Raw genomic sequence first — 15,877 nt, 5'->3', positions numbered from 1 at the left:
ATTAACAATAGCCAAGATGTGGAGACAACCTAAGTGTCCATCAAGAGGGATGGATAAAGGAGATGTGGTGTACACATATATACAATGGAGTGTTACTCAGCCACAAAAAGAATGACATGATGCCATTTGCAGCACCATGGACTGACTCAGATCACATACTAAGTGGAGCAAGTAAGAAAGAGACAAATATGTATCAGTCATATGTGGAATCTGATTTTTAAAAAAGATACAAATGAACTTATTTACAAAACAGAAGCAGACTTATACTGAAAACAAACTTAGGGTTACTGAAGGGGAGACTCAGGTGGGGAGGCATAGATCAGGAGCCTGGGTTGAACACATGTACACTACTATGTCTAAGATAGATGACCGGCACGCTACCCAACAGACTGTAATAACCTATATGAGAAAAGGCTCTAAATAAATATACGTATAACTGAATCACTCTAGCACAACAGTGTAAATCAACTATGCTCCACATGTTGAAGGCATGCCTTCCACATTAAAAGCTTTGAGGGTTGTGGGTGGCCAGGGTTCCTTCCCCAAGTGGAGTCTACATATACTCAGTCCCTGAAAGACAAAAAGCCAGTGGCATACTTGTGTCTCTGCTAATTCCACAAAGCAACTTGGTTATCTATTTGAGGAACCACTGTTTAGACCTAAGAACATGGCCTCTCAGAAACAGAAAGATGCCATAGGGATAGAAAAGGGTTAGTCTCCTAATGACAAACTAGATTCTGAACTACTAAAGTCTTTTCTCTAACCGATATGCCTCTATCAGTTAAAAAAACAAAACAGAGGATAGAAGGACCTTTCCTGATTTTTCCCCTCCTATCATTAAAATTATGAAGGAACAGTCTTGCTTTTCATACAAAGATAGCGATAAAAAATGTTTGTATAATAAATGTATTAATAAATTAGCAACAATAGAAAAAAATCAACTATGCTTCAATAAAATTTTTTTTAAAGGTCAGAGGTCACAAACTGTTGGTCTTTGGGGGCAAGAAGGTTCTATTCATCCTGAAGACATGTTTGGTTTGACTCAACCGTGTTTCAGTTTTTTAAAAAAAATTACTTGTCAACGCTAGAAATTAAAACATGAAAATCCAGATTTCTCATTCCTCTTGCAAAATATAAAGACCTTACGCCTGACCTCTACCCTCTCCAGTAAATTCCACATCAGCGTGCACAGATGGCAGCTGCCTGAGATGGGGACTCCTGTCTCCCTAGTGATGAATCATGCTCACCACCCTTGGCTCCTTTAGGCCAAGGTCCTGGCCCCAGCGGGCATTTGTATTTGTGAATCCTGGTATGTCTGTTTCATTTCACAATGAGGAAACAGGCTGCAAAAAACTGAACTGTTGGAAGTCACGCATTTACTTATGGCATAGGGTGCAAGTGGGGTCCAGGGTCACCGTGCAGGCTTCATCCACTGTAACACTCAAGTTCAATGCCATGACATCCTGGTCAGTCCAAGAAGGACATAGGCACAGCAGATCAAGAGGGGCCCAGTACAAAAAACAGGCCAAAGCAGGCAGGACTTCCAGGTACAGACTTTTGCAGAGGAAGTCTTGGGTGGCAACATTTGAAAGAGGTTCCCTGTCTTGCCTTCTAAAGCCCATCCACCTTTGCAGACAGTTCTTGATTTCAGCTGCAGAATTGCTCTCTGGTCCATCTACCTGTCTCTGCTGCTACTTCTGATCCCTTTGCTGGCCTCCATGTCTCGCCAGAATGAATGCAGTCGTCCCCTAACTTATCTCCTCTTGCCCTACTGACTGTGATCCTTCCCTGATGCAATGAAAATGATCTTCCTTAAATGGACATCTAGTCATGCCATGCTCTCAGTGTTTTTCCATTGTCCCTCAATCCCTGCTCATAAAGTATAAACTCCTTAGCACATTTTATGAGAAGCCCTGCAGGACCCACCCTGGCTTACATTTCTGGCCACATCAGCTCTTGCTGTTCTCCCCATCAGGGCTCTGGCCACCGTGCCTCTCCAGAATGAATCTCTCTCCACCTGGAACATCGCCCCTCTCCTGGTGAACTCCAGCTCAGTCTTCAGGCCTCCGTTTAGGTCGAACTCTCTAGGACATCCGTCCTATACTGTCTCCACCCCAGATCAGGCTGACAACCCTGGGATAGGACACACCCATCAGGGTACCTAAAGAGTCTGTCTTTAATCAGCCGTCATTCCTGTTGGTCTAAACCGATGGGATTCACAGATCCTATCTGTGTGGGTCACAAATATGGGGGCCCTAAGGTACCTTGTCATGGTTACTCACTAAATGAATGGAAACTCTGGATAGAGGAGAAGAAAAGTCAGGGAAGTCCCACTATCTTTTCACCCTAGATAGGAAGTCACTTCACTTCTCTGGTCTCTCTTCACATGTGCACGAGAAGAGGCTGGATGAATGGACAGATGAATGGATAAAGAAGCTGTGGTATCTATATACAACAGAATATTACTCAGCCATAAAAAGGGATACATTTGAGTCAGTTCCAGGGAGGTGGATGAACCCAGAGCCTGTTAGAGTGAAGTAAGTCAGAAACAGATACCGTATATTAACACATATATATGGAATCTAGAAAAATGGTACTGATAAACCTATTTGCAGGGCAGGAATACAGATACAAACATAGAGAACAGACGTGTAGTCACAGTGAGGGAAAGAGAGGGTGGGACGAACTGAGAAAGTATGAAATGAAAATGAAATATATACATTGCCACATGTAAAACAGAGAACTAGTGGGAAGTTTCTGTGTAACACAGGGAAATTAATGCTGTTCCCTGTGACAACCTAGAGTGGTGGGATGGGGTGGGGAGAAGGTTCGAGAGGGAGGAGACATGAATACTTAAGGCTGCTTCATGTTATTGGATGGCAGAAACCAACACAACATTGTAAAGCAATTATCCTCCAATTAAAAATAATTAAAAAAGAAAGCACTGGATAGGAGCAGTTATTTTCGGCTCAGGGTCTTGGCCTGTGAAAAAAGGAATGGGCTTTTAGGGGCAATTTGCAATATTTCAAAATGCACAAGGGAAACCACACATGTTCCTCGGATGTGGCTACAGGCCAACACAAACTTCAGGTCACTCTGCAGTAAGAAAGTGCTAATTAATGGGCAATACCAGTTATATCACATTGGGTAAGGTCATGATTAGCAATTATTGACAGCTTTGATCAATAAAACACAGGAAGATAAAATACATTCTGAATAGTCTGTTCATGTGTAATATTTTTCAAATCACGAGGACCATGATAAAACAGTCTTTGGATGGGAGAGCAGAGACCTGACTTTTAAGACGGGGCCAAGTTCAACTAGCTGGAAGGAGGTCTCCACAGGTGCTCCAGCACAAGAGTCCCAGAGGGTGCAGGGTGGGCTATGGTCCAGTCCCGAAGCCTCTCTCTGGCAGGGGGGAGGTCAGCTCTCCCCGCCGACCATCAGTTCGCTTGGAAACCCTACCGGATGCACCCAGAGTCTGTCACCAACCTGCAAGCAGCGGAGGTCTCAGGATTCACAAGAATCAGGGGCTGAAAGTGCGGTCTTGCCACGCGGGGGCGCCCTCACTCCACACACCGAGATCCCAAGGCCCAGCTGGAGCCGGAGGACAGCTCCATTCCTGAAGCCCCGGCAGGGTCCTGGGCTCAGGGTGCTCAGTGTTCTGAGAGGACACCTCCCATCCTGCCTGACTGAGGGGTGTGTTGCCGTGAGGTCACTCATCTGTGATTCTTAACCGAGACAGGCTGGAAGGGATTCCACCTGCTCAGCAGGCAGAAACATCCCAAGATAAGCCTAGATGGAAACTCAATTCAGAAAGTGGACAGGGAACACCGACTGCCTTCCCCTGCTCTCGAGAGCAGGGTGGGGGTTGCAGGGGTGGGACGGGTGTGCTCACATCAAACACATACTCTGGCTTCAGGACCAAAGGGTTAAAGACTCTTGTGGGAGTTCTTTTAAGACTGTAAGACTGAGAGACAGACAGGTACACACAGCGGAGGGAAGTGGGGAGGGCCAGAGACCAGGCGAGAAAGAATCCTGATCCTGCTCTGCCAGGCACAGTGGGTAGCCACAGAGCAGCCAGCAAGTATGAAGCAGGCAGGCTTGTAGAGCTGGGGTCCAAGGATGTTGGCTCAAATCCTGACGGAGCCCAGGGGTACCTGAGCAGGTTACCTTGCCTCCCCGAGCCTCCCTGTTCACAATAACAGGGAGAGTGTCACCATACCTGCCTTTTAAACTCGACGTATGGATCCAGCAGGACAACATATGCAAACCACCCCTCATGGTACCTGGATCAGGAAGGCACTCAGGAGCAGAGGTGACTCACGCTGACATATGACAGGGATAAAGGGTTAAAGCAAACTTGGACCAGTTACATGTTGTGACTTCAGTTTGCGTGATTGGGGACTTTCAGGCTAGGTGGATTCTACAGTCCCTTCTGCTTCAGATGGTTTGTTATTCCACAACAAATGCCACCCCCCCACACAGCCATCTATGCCTCTCACAAGTCGAGAGCTTTCTCCAGCTGCTGGATCCCTGCCCTCCACACGTTAGGAGGGCTGGAAGGGAGTCCCAGCTGCCAAGGCAGCAGCAATGATCAGTACACGGCCCTGGGGTTAGGCCGGCTGCCCTCAGCTCTCACTTTCGTAGGTATGCAGCCCCGCATACCAACTTCCCATCTCAGCCCCTCAGTCTCCCACTGGGAAAACAAAGATTAATAATGGTACCTGTGGCAAGGATTGCAAGGGGAGGGAATGAAATCCCACTTGTCAGGTATTCAGAACTGTGCCAGGCACTCAGCGAGCACTTCAATACATGTTAGCCATCACCACCACTTTGATTTGTTTTACAGAATAGGCAGTGATCTTACTAGAATGCTTAGATGAAGGCTGTCTGATCCAAAATTAGAAGAGGGATGTTTTCATGAAAGCTATAGACAGAGCATTAGACTGGGAGACAAGAGATGCTTTCTAGACCAAACTCTGCCTTGAACATTTCATGAGGTAAACTGGGATTTCAAGCCAATACTCAGAAAAATAAAGGCATTGGGTAGCCGTGGGGCCCCTCCAAACCCAGCAGTCAGGGGCCGTATCCCTGGGTGGATTTAGGTAGTTCCCATCCCCTTCTGGGTTCCAGCCGCCCCATTCAGAGAGAGGGCGTTGGAGCCTGCACCCCGCGTGTCCTCACCTGAGGTACTCATAGAGTCCGTACATGGGCAGGAAGTCGATGTCGGACAGGAACATGTAGGGCGTGCCCACGTGCTTCATGGCCACGTTGCGCAGCAGGTTCACGGGGTAGAACTGGCCCTCCTTGTACACGATGTGGTAGGCCACGTTGTGGCGGCCCATGAGCACCTCGGAGCCCTGTGCGTAGCGGAGGAACTGCTGGGCCTCGGCGTCCGACAGGTAGAGCGCCAGGCTGACGGGCCCCTCCCAGTGCTTGCAGATGGCCTCCAGCATCTGGAGCCTGCAAGAAGAAAGGACACCTGACGCACCTGCGCATGCGCGGGCCTCACCGGCGTAACCAACCATTATCTGCGTATATGCCCATCGTCCGCCAGCCTGGGGCTGGTGCCGAATCCAGACCCCTGCTCTAAACATTAATCAAATACTGTGTGACAGGGGACAATCACCAAACCTCCGATCCTTTATCTATCAAATGGGCACAAAACACTCGGCTTTTTGCTCCTAGCCTTTGAATGTTTACAACCAGACAGGTGACATGGAGAGAGTCACATTTCACTATAAGCCTTTTCAGGCTCCTCTTTTCAATAGTGGGTGGGAAAAGTACATGGAATGATGTAAAGATCCCTTTCCAGCTTAAAACTCCCCACCTCCCCCTCTCGCTCAGCAAAGGTAGACAGCAGTGCCACTACTCTCCTGAAGCAGCGACCAGCATAGGAGGCTTGGCCAAAGGGAGGCCGTGAGTTACAAGGAGCATGAAAACAAGCTGTAATAATAAAAGTGATGATAACCACGATGACCGACTCATCACTATGCACCAGGCACTTCCCAGACCCTGTGCCCCTCATCTGTCATCCCCCCCATTCTCCTGATGAAGGAATTGAGGCTCCACGTGTCCATTCAGCCTTAGTGTTGGACCTGGACTGTGTGCACTGGTACCTGGACAGGAGTTTGAAGACAGTGAAAAGAAAACACTGGCAAAGGGGAGGAAAAAAAAAACCAAAATATGTGAATGCTGGAGACAAAAGTGAGCCTGGGGTGATGCTGTCTTCATTTTTCAGAGCCCTTACTGCTCCGGGGCACCTTGCAATTTTGCAAATCTACCTGGAGACACTGGGCCGTGGCGTGGGCGGGGGGTGGGGGTGGGGAATGGAGCCCAGATAAAAAACAAAAGGTGCTCCCAACCAAGAGGGTTCTGCAAAAATGTTTGAAGAGACATCTAGAAAAAAAGTATTTTTTCCCCCAGAAGCATTAGAAGTGCCTGCTACATAAAATCTATGGTTAAAAAAACAGCAAAAGCCTATTTCAGTTTTTTTTTCCCCTACCCAGCAAGACGTACAGAATCAGAATGCTCACTTTATCTGGACAATTACCAGGAAATAGATTCCATGCATTTCCATGCTTCTAAACAAAAGAAAATGGGCACACCTATCTTGTGTCAATGGCTTTCCTGACGGACTTTCAGTTTCCTCTCAGTAATTCTGTGAATTGGTATTGCCTGGATTTGCTTCCTCTTTCACTAAGGAGGATTAAGGTATTCATGGGGTAAAATGCCCTCCATTTCTCATACTTTATAGCGCTTGTTAATCAAATTGACCACAGCCAGTTTTGAAAGAGGCACTATATTCTCCACAATGCTTGATTTCACTGAAATTTGTGTTCTGCCTCTGCTACAAGGCCCCTGGTTTCTGCCGGGCTCTGAGAACCTGGGATTTTGAATGATCCCACCTGCATCTCAGTCTCTGCAAAATGGAAGGACTCTGCAATTGGATGAGAGAGCTGTTTATACAAAGCCTTTGAAATTTGGGGAGTAAAGGGCAAGGATAATTTCTGCATCCATGTGGATGTCAGAACTGCTAAAGGGGATGGGATGCAGGAGGCATGACCGAGTGTGAAGGGAGGCCAACTTTGGCTGGGGACTCTCCCACTGACCTGCTTTTGGATTTTGTGTCTGAGTTTTCTAAGCAGGGAGCAAGCCCTGCCTGATCCAGCTCGTCTTCCCCCCTCTCAGCAAAGAGTTTAGAGTGAGGACAGAGACACAAAATACTTAGGGTTTTCGGGAGAAAGGTGCTGCTAATGTGATAAATGTCACATCCACGTGGACTCCACAGGAATCAGCGCCAGAGGTTCCAGAAAACCTCAGTGAGTGAAAACGAGTGATGGCACGGCCACTTCCTGTCTTCCTGCCACCGGCTCCAATCTCTCTTGTCCCTGAAAACCAAGCTCCCTGCTGGGATCTGAGCAACAGGCAGACAGACAAACCGAGGTTCATCATGACGATGATAATAGACAGAATGTGATCATGATACAATAAATCTCTACCACATAGCTGTTGTTTACGGCATACCAGCCACATTTGGGCTGTTAGCACTTTTAAGACTCACAGTAATGCTATAAAGACAGTGCAGATTCTCATCATTGTGTTACAGGGGAAGAGGCTCCAGGAGGAGAAGCGACTTCTTTCAAGTCACATAGCTACAAGGTAGACAGGCTGGATCCACACACCCAGGTCTGACTCCAGCGCCCGGGATCCAGACCACTACTCAACATGAACTGGGTTTGGCTGAGAAAGATGTTCCCATCACCTGTCTCCCCAAACTGGAACCTGGTCTAAGCTTGGCATCAGCTTCCCTTAATTTCCTCCTCCTCCTCTTCCTCCTTGGTCTCTCTTGGGGTCAGAGGTCCCCCATCCTCTTCATCCTTCTCCTGGTTGTTTCCCCCCAAACACACTTGTTCCCTAAGGTCTGTCCCTGTGTAGTTCTTGTTGACACCGAGTTTTGTGCTGAGTCTTCCTTAGGTAGGAAGATAAGGATCTGGCATATCAAGGACCTGGACCAATGGAGACGGTTTCAAGAGACAAAGATTAATTCTGCAACTGCAGTATCATCCGTTTGGAAAGAACCTCTGAGATTTTCAGTCTGATTACACCATCATTATGACGAAAGGGCTCAGCCTCAGGGAGGGTCTTGACTTGCTGAAGAGCACGCAGCATACGAGAGGAAACGCTGACACCAGGACCCATCCTGATGCTCTGTCCCCTGCTCTCCCCTCCCCCGCCATGCCCCCCATCGCTTCATGCTGGGAAGAGGAGGGCAAAGGCTCAGGAATGCCTAGAGAGGTCCGGAAGGCTTCCCCCAGGGGGTCCTACTGAGACAGGGAGCCCCAGACAGTCTGTGGAGGTGTCAGGGAGCAGTCAGGGAGATGTCCGAGTCCAAAATCTAGAAGAGTGGGCTTGGAAGGAACTCTAGAATGTCAGTCATTCCAAGCAGCCAGGCAGGTGGCCACTCAGCCTCTGCTGGAATGGGGAACCTGCTCCCTACAAGGCAGATGACTCCAATCTGGTACCCTGAGCAAGGCAGGCTGAGGGGTCCAGAGGGTAACTGAGGGTTCTGGGCTCAGGCAGAACTAGGTCTGAACTCTGACCTGTGTCAGTATCTCTGAGCAAGTGACCATAGTTGTTTGTGCTTCCATTTCTGCACATGCATACAGGGGACAATAATACCTTAGTCAATGACAAATTGGCTATAAACTCTTCCCCCTCCTCTATCTCCATGCTTTGCTATTACCCTCCCCCTCACTGATTCTGGGCTGGCCATGGGACGTGCTTTGGTCGATGGGACATTAACAAATGTGACACAAGCAGGGGCCTTGAAAAGTGGTTGTTTGGTGGGGCTTGCCCAGAGCTGCTCCTGGAGCCTTGTGACCGCTGCCTGGGAACAGCCTTAGTCCTGACCATCACATGTCTATCACAGAACTGGACATGCAGCAGGCACTCGGCACATGGGGGCTTCCCTGGTGGCTCAGTGGTAAAGAATCCGCCGGCAGTGTGGGAGCTGCAGGAGATGGGGCTTCGATCCTTGGGTTGGGAAGATCCCTTGGAGCAGGGCATGGCAACCCACTCCAGTATTCTTGCCTGGAGAGTTCCATGGACAGAGAAGCCTGGTGGGCTATAGTCCACAGGGTTGCAAAGAGTTGGACAGGACTGAAGTGACAGCACACATCTACGCTTGGTACTTGACACCTGTGACTGCTGCCTTTCAAATACGCACACCTCCAGCAAATATCTACTGAGCATCTACAGCATGCAGGTACTGTGCTGGGCCCCAGAATGAATGAGAAAGACAAGGTTTTCAAATGCACTTCTGGAGAGAAGATAATAAGCAGACCAAGATCAGATCAGAGTGAACTGAGGGCTAGATGGGCCACAGAAGAGGAAAGAGGATGAACAGTAAGGGTGAGGGCAAGTGGAAAGGTTAGTGTGAGCCCTGAACAAGGAGAAAGACTGGTCTTGATCTCGAGAAAGCCTGGGCGAAAAGTTTTCCAAGAAGAGGGAGGAGCCCTTGGGATACAGAATTTAGTGTGTTCTCAAGTAAGAAGAAACAGGACCAGCGTAGATGGCATATGGACAAGAGAGGGGCAAAAGGAGAGACGTGTTTGGGGATGGTCAGGGGTCAGGTCATACAGGGACGTCAAGGTCTCGGTGGGCAGCACTAAGACTATTCTAAAGGCGATAAGAATGCATCAGGGAGTTCTAATGATGTGACCTGCTGTATATATATATATATATATATATAAAGATCACCCTGGCTGTCACATGGTGAAAGGAGTACTTTTCACTCTCTAGAGTGATGCTTTCCAAGCTTCAGCAGGCTCAGGGTCACCTAGGAGGCTTATTACAACACAGATTCCTGGGTCCCACTGCAGAGATCCCTGTTGGGTAGATCTGGGGTGAGATCCGTGTTATCTGTGCTCTAACAAGGTCCCAAGAGACGCTGTGCTGCGATGGGACTTAAGAATGGGACCCCGTTAGCTCAGCACATGTTCTCTTTCCCTCACTTGCAGAAAACAGAGCAGGCCCATCAGCCACATGAGTCCCTGGAACTGCAGTTGGTACTTCAAGGGCTTCCTTCAAGAAGCAGGGAAAAGCAAGTGTCTCCCAGCCAGGTGGCAGGGATGCTGTAATCAGGATCCCTCCTGGCCAGCTCCCTCTGTCCTTTCGACCACCCTCTGGAGTGAGCGGCCGGGCAAGGAGCAGCCCTGCCGGGTCCACCACTGCAGCAGGCGACATTCATTCTTTCTGAATGGAATTCTAGAGGGAGCCGGGCCCAGGAGCCCACATGCCGGCTCCCCTAATTCGTTGTGGCACTCACGTAGGGCCTCCTTCTGACTCAAAGGTTTACAAACATACCCAAAATGTTTCTTCAATTAAAAATCAATCCAAGAGGCACCAGTCAGCCCGCTGCATCGTAATTGGATGTGTGGGGTGGAGTGGAAGGAGGCATTTCCGCCGTCTTCATCAGCTTGTGTGCTACTGCTTTATAATTTCTGATTATGTCCCGCGAAGCGTCTCTCGCTTGGGTGTGGAATTCCTTGAGTTCTCTGAGGTATTGTCTGGATGGCAGTGCTTGTCACAATGCGTTAGGGGGGATCACACGTCTGCCATGCTGGGGGATGTGTGTGCTTTGAAGGGAAGGCATCTGCGGTTGGTATTTGCAGCTGAGGTGAGAGGTGCCTGGCCTGTCTTTAAGGGGGTGGTGAGGGCAGGTGCCAGGTCTCCTGAAGCCCAGGCCAGGAGGATGCTCAGGGCTAGCCGCAGAAGGAGGGGCTCTGTCCTGTCTGTATTCTTTCATTGATAACGAGTATATACATAAGGATGGATTTGGGTTGTTAATAATTAAATTTTTTTCCTTTTGTGGGGGGGGCACTTACGATGTATATAGGATCTTAGTTCCCCAACCAGGGATTGAACCGGTGCCCCCTGCAGTGGAAGTGCAGATTCTTAACCACTAGACCACCTCTGAAGTCCTTTCCTTCTAATTGTTTGTGGATTCCAGGTTGCAAATGCCATAGCCAGCATAAAAGTAAAAACCATTAAGAGAACTGCGCTAGTGTTTGTGGCACATTTGCTGATCACCGGGTACTTTCCAGTCTCTTACTTTATAAAGCAGATGGTAACCTATGAATGGTATTATTGTCACTTCATAGGTAAGTAGAGTGAGGCACAAACAGCCTAAATAACATGTCTAAATTCATATGGTTAGTCTGTAGTGCAACTTGACTTTGAACCCAAGTCTTCCTCTCCTTTATCCCCCTACTTCATTTTCCCTCTCCTAAATACCTATCCTGTGCAGATGCTGTGGTCAGAGTCTCTGGATCCAGCAAGCACTAACTGAACATCATTATGTCCCAGGGCTTTCCCAGAGAGTCTCACATTTTTCTCCTGAGTTCACAGGTGGCCATTGGCTACTGATCTTGATGGGGAATATCTTGGCGATAAACTGAATGTACAAATAGAAGGTGTGAATGTGACCAAGGAAAACCAGGATGCTCTGAAAGATGGGAAACTGGGATTGCCTGGAACTCACTCACCTGGGCAGATCATAGTATCTGAGCTTCATGTGCTTCCTCTGGGGGGACTGAGATATACTTATGCTGCCTGGAACAGAAGACCAAGCCTGACCATCGTTCAGTACAATGATCAAGGATTAGGTTTTGTTTTCATTTTAAATAGCACAGAGAAGAAGGAAAAATAAACACAAAGAGTGGACTGTTCTGGCAGGTAGCCTGCTGTTGGGCTTGGTGGGAGAGGGTGTGTGCACCCAGACTGGTAAGGAAGGGTAGGGGTGACTTGGGACATGGGTCTAGGTCATCCCTCATGCAGCCTCGCCAGCAGCCTGGCAGGTTTGAGGTGGAAGAGTTGACCACCTACCCTGGTTTCCCCAAGCCCTGCCCACCTGGCTGACATCATTTGCTCTCTTCTTCCTCACCCGAGCACCTAAGCCCTAACTGTGTGCATCCCAGCGGGCCTGGTGTCCTGCTTCCTCACAGGGGGCTCCTCCTTTCCCTACAAGGCTTCTAATGTCAGTTCACTCAGCCTCCAGCTCAATGTAGGCAGAACCTCTCTTGGGGGTATTCCCTATTCCTTCCATTCTCTGCCCCAGCCGGGACAGGGGCTCCTCCCGTGGGTTCTCATAGCACCCATCTGTTGTCAAACCTGTTCCCTGCCTGTGACAGCCTGAATTCTCAGCTGGCCCCAAGACTCTTGCCCCAGCTCCTGGTATACGGTCCTGGATCACCCCTCCCTCGAGTGTGAGCAGAACCTGGTACTATTCTATATGATAGAATAGTATGGCTGTGATTATGTCATATAACAGACTGGGGAGATTCTCCTACTGGCTTTGAAGAAGTAAGCTGCTCCACACAGCAAAGACCTAAGGGTGACCTCTAGGAGCCCAGAAGGATCCCAACTAACAGCCAGCAAGGAACTGCAGGCCTTGGTCCTAGAGCTGAGTTCTGCCAAAACCTGAATGAGCTTAGAAGTGCACCCTGACTCCCAGGTAAGACTACAGTCCAGTCAACACCTGGATTTCAGGCCTGAGACCCCAAGCAGAGAACCTGCTAACATGTATCCAGACTTCTGATCCATGACACAGTCAGATAAGAAAAAAGTGTGTTTCTAAAGCTGCAAGATCTGTGGTGACTGATTAAACCACAATAGAAAACAAATATATGATCTGAGCCCTGAGTTCACTACATATTCTGTGAGGGCAGAATAGAGTCTTATATATATATTCCCAGCCCTACAAGAGTTGGCCACAACACAGTAATAGATGCTTACATAGTATCTGCTGAGAGATCATATGAATTTTGGAGATGGGAAAACTGGGGTCATGAGAAGGGAAAGACCTTTCCTGAGAGGACACAGCAGGTCAAGGACCTAGCTGGTGCCAGAACCTCTGTACTTGTCCTTTTCGTCCCATTTGTTTCATTCCATCTTTGTTGTTACTTGTTATGAAATCACTGTAGACAGTGACAACAACCATGAAATTAAAAGATGCTTGCTCCTTGGAAAGCCATGACAAACCCAGACAGCGTATTAAAAAGCAGAGACATCACTTTGTCGACAAAGGTCTGTATAGTCAAAGCTATGATTTTTCTAGTAGTCATGTACAGATGTGAGAGTTGGACCATAAAGAAGGCTGAGCACTGAAGAACAGATGCCTTCAAATTGTGGTGCTGGAGAAGACTCTTGTGAGTCCCTTGGACTGTAAGGAGATCAAACCAGTCAATCTTAAAGGAAATCAACCCTGAATATTCATTGGAAGGACTGATGCTGCAGCTCCAATACTTTGGCCACCTGATGCAAAGAGTTGACTCATTGGAAAAGACCTTGATGCTGGGAAAGACTAAGACAAAAGTAGGAAAGGGTGGCAGAGGGTGAAATAGTTAGAGAACATGACCAACTCAGTGGACATGAGTTTGAGCAAACCCTGGGAGATAGTGAAGGACAGGGAAGCCTGGTGTGCTGCAGTCCATGGGATTGCAAAGAATTGGACACGACTTAGCAACTGAACGATGGTCAGCAAGTTGTGCACAGGTGTTCTGGAGTCTGTGCATCTCCAGGAAACCACTAGCCATGAAGCAATTTAATTCCACGAGCTGTCATTTGCTAAGAAGCAGTGGGACTCACCGCCTCCACAGCTACTGTCAACACGCGTCATTCCCAGATACCCCCAGAGGCCAGGTCCCCCCACTCTCTGGGACTCCCAGGCTGCTTACTGTCTGTGAACCATCTTGTGTCCCCGTGCTTGCTTCTTCATTTTGCTCATTCTCCAATCACTCGTGACTAATCACAAGTGACATTTATTGAACACTTACTAAGTGTGCCAGGTACTGTCCTCAGCACTTTAAAGGCATGAACTTATTTCCTCCTAAAACCACCCCATGAAATCGTATCCACAGGCATCTCCAAAGTGGCTCAAAGACAGAATGAGACCATCAAACTCCCTTCCTAACTATGGGAGTGCAGAGGGAATGACATGGAGAAAGCTGGGGCCAGGGCAGCCACTTGCACACCATGTGTAAATTGGAGAGGAAGCTGGCTAGCAGAGGTGGGCAGGAAGCACACAGGACAGCCAGAAATGAAAAACTGCATAACCCTGAAAGGCTTTGAATCCACTCACCTCCTGGCAGCCAGAGATGTTTTCAAAAACATAAACCAAAGCAAAAACTCTGTGTGTAAATTTCTATAATAAATTCCCATCACATTTAGAATAAAATCCAAATATTTTATGAGTTTCTAATGTTTACAATCTTAACCTCATGCAGCTTCCATCTCAAGTCCCTCTCAAGTGATGCTTCAGCCACACTGGTCTTCTGTCAGGGTATCTGAATACACAAGGCTTTTCCAACCACAGGGCCTTTGCACTTGCTCTTTTATCTGCCTGGAAAACTTTTTTTTTTTTTTTTTTTGGCAATGCACATGCTTCCCTGGTGGGTCACACAATAAAGAATCTGCTTGCAATGCAGGAAACCCAGCTTCTATCCCTGGGTTGGGAAGATCCCCTGGAGAAGGGAATAGCTACCCACTTCAGTATTCTTGCCTGGAGAATTCCATGGACAGAGGAGCCTGGCAGGCTACAGTCCATGGGCTCGCAAAGAGTCAGACATGACTGAGCAATTAATACTTTCACACACCCCCACTAGGCTTGACTCCTTTTCTTATCCTCAAGTCTCTGTAGAAATGTCCCCTCCTTTGAAAGACCTCCCCCTGATCATACCACCTAAAGAAGGTCCCTCTCTTGACATTGTTAATATCGAAATCTGTTCCTTCAAAGCACTTATCACAATGTTAATTATTTGACTTAACTATTTACTAGTCCCATATTATCAACACTGGATACACATGGCAAACCTAAAATGATGCAAGGTCTTCACAAAGATTCTTACTTAACTGGTTTGCAATGGAGCCGAACCATGATTTTTTTTTTTCTAAAGCTGCTTTGGTAATTTGATTTGTCCCCAGTTAAGGCTGAGAATCAGTGCAATAGACTGTAAGCCACATGAGGGTAGGGACCACATCAGTACTTCCTGATAAAGGCTCCAAGAATGATCCCTGCATCAACACATGTGTAAGAAAAGAAATAGCAGTTGCTTTCCAACATCAACTGTGGGTCCAGTCCAGGTGTTTCCTTATAATACATCTCCCCTTTTCCTTGAGGTAATTTGACTAGAGCTCTATTTTTTAGAATCAGTTCTTCCTCCATCCTCAAAAACAACCGGCATCATCAAAATACAGGAGCCCTTGGTTTTCAGTGCTGGAGAAGGGATGAGACATAAGCCCTATGTTATCCGGCTTCCATGTTCCAAGCTGGTGGGGCCATCTCTGCCTTCTCCAGGTGAAGGGCAGCAGTGAGGGGACTGTGTGGGCAGCGGGGTCCGCCTGCCTACCTGTCCATGGAGAGCTGAGCGACCAGGGTGACGTCTGTGTTGTCTGAAGCAGGCTCATACTCATAGTGCAGGAAGTATAGGTGGGTTCGGTGGACGGTGAACCGCTCTCGCCGGAACTCATAACACAAGTCATCCTCGTCCAGTTCTGAGAGCTGCTTCTGGAGCTGAAAAGTAGGAAAGAAGGCTTGGGAACAAGAAGGGGATCCCCAAGGGGGTCAGCCTGTCGTGCCCTGTCCTTCCCTGAGTTTCTTATCTGCTGGACCTTGCTGATCGGCCGGTCAGAGAAGGACAGGATCCTGTCTTCATTTTCTTCTGCAACATAATCTGATGTCAAAGAGGTGATGATAGAGGGCCGCTGCCTCATCATCTGAGGAATGAGACCCTCTAAGCCGAGAGTGATTGTGGCAGCACTGACAAATGGATAGGCAACCACAAACTCCTTATACAAAACAAAAAACATTTTC

The 15,877-nt window shown here is 48.1% G+C and overlaps 1 protein-coding gene across 2 annotated transcripts in view; it reads right to left on the bottom strand.

The window, feature by feature from the left end:
* LARGE1 (LARGE xylosyl- and glucuronyltransferase 1) overlaps positions 1-15,877 on the bottom strand; it is a 591,484-nt gene that overhangs the window by 25,112 nt on the left and 550,495 nt on the right. For both annotated transcript variants that reach the window (XM_043880667.1, XM_043880668.1), the window contains 2 exons: positions 15,414-15,577; positions 5,188-5,466 (listed from right to left, as the gene is read on the bottom strand). In XM_043880667.1, the coding sequence (XP_043736602.1) occupies positions 5,188-5,466; positions 15,414-15,577 (443 nt within the window). The remainder of the gene's footprint in view (positions 1-5,187; positions 5,467-15,413; positions 15,578-15,877) is intronic.

This window comes from Cervus elaphus, chromosome 22, assembly GCF_910594005.1.
Source record: "Cervus elaphus chromosome 22, mCerEla1.1, whole genome shotgun sequence".
NCBI classification, from domain to species: Eukaryota; Metazoa; Chordata; class Mammalia; order Artiodactyla; family Cervidae; genus Cervus; species Cervus elaphus.
Note: the sequence above shows the minus strand (reverse complement) of the source record. Positions and strands in the feature narration are given on the sequence as shown.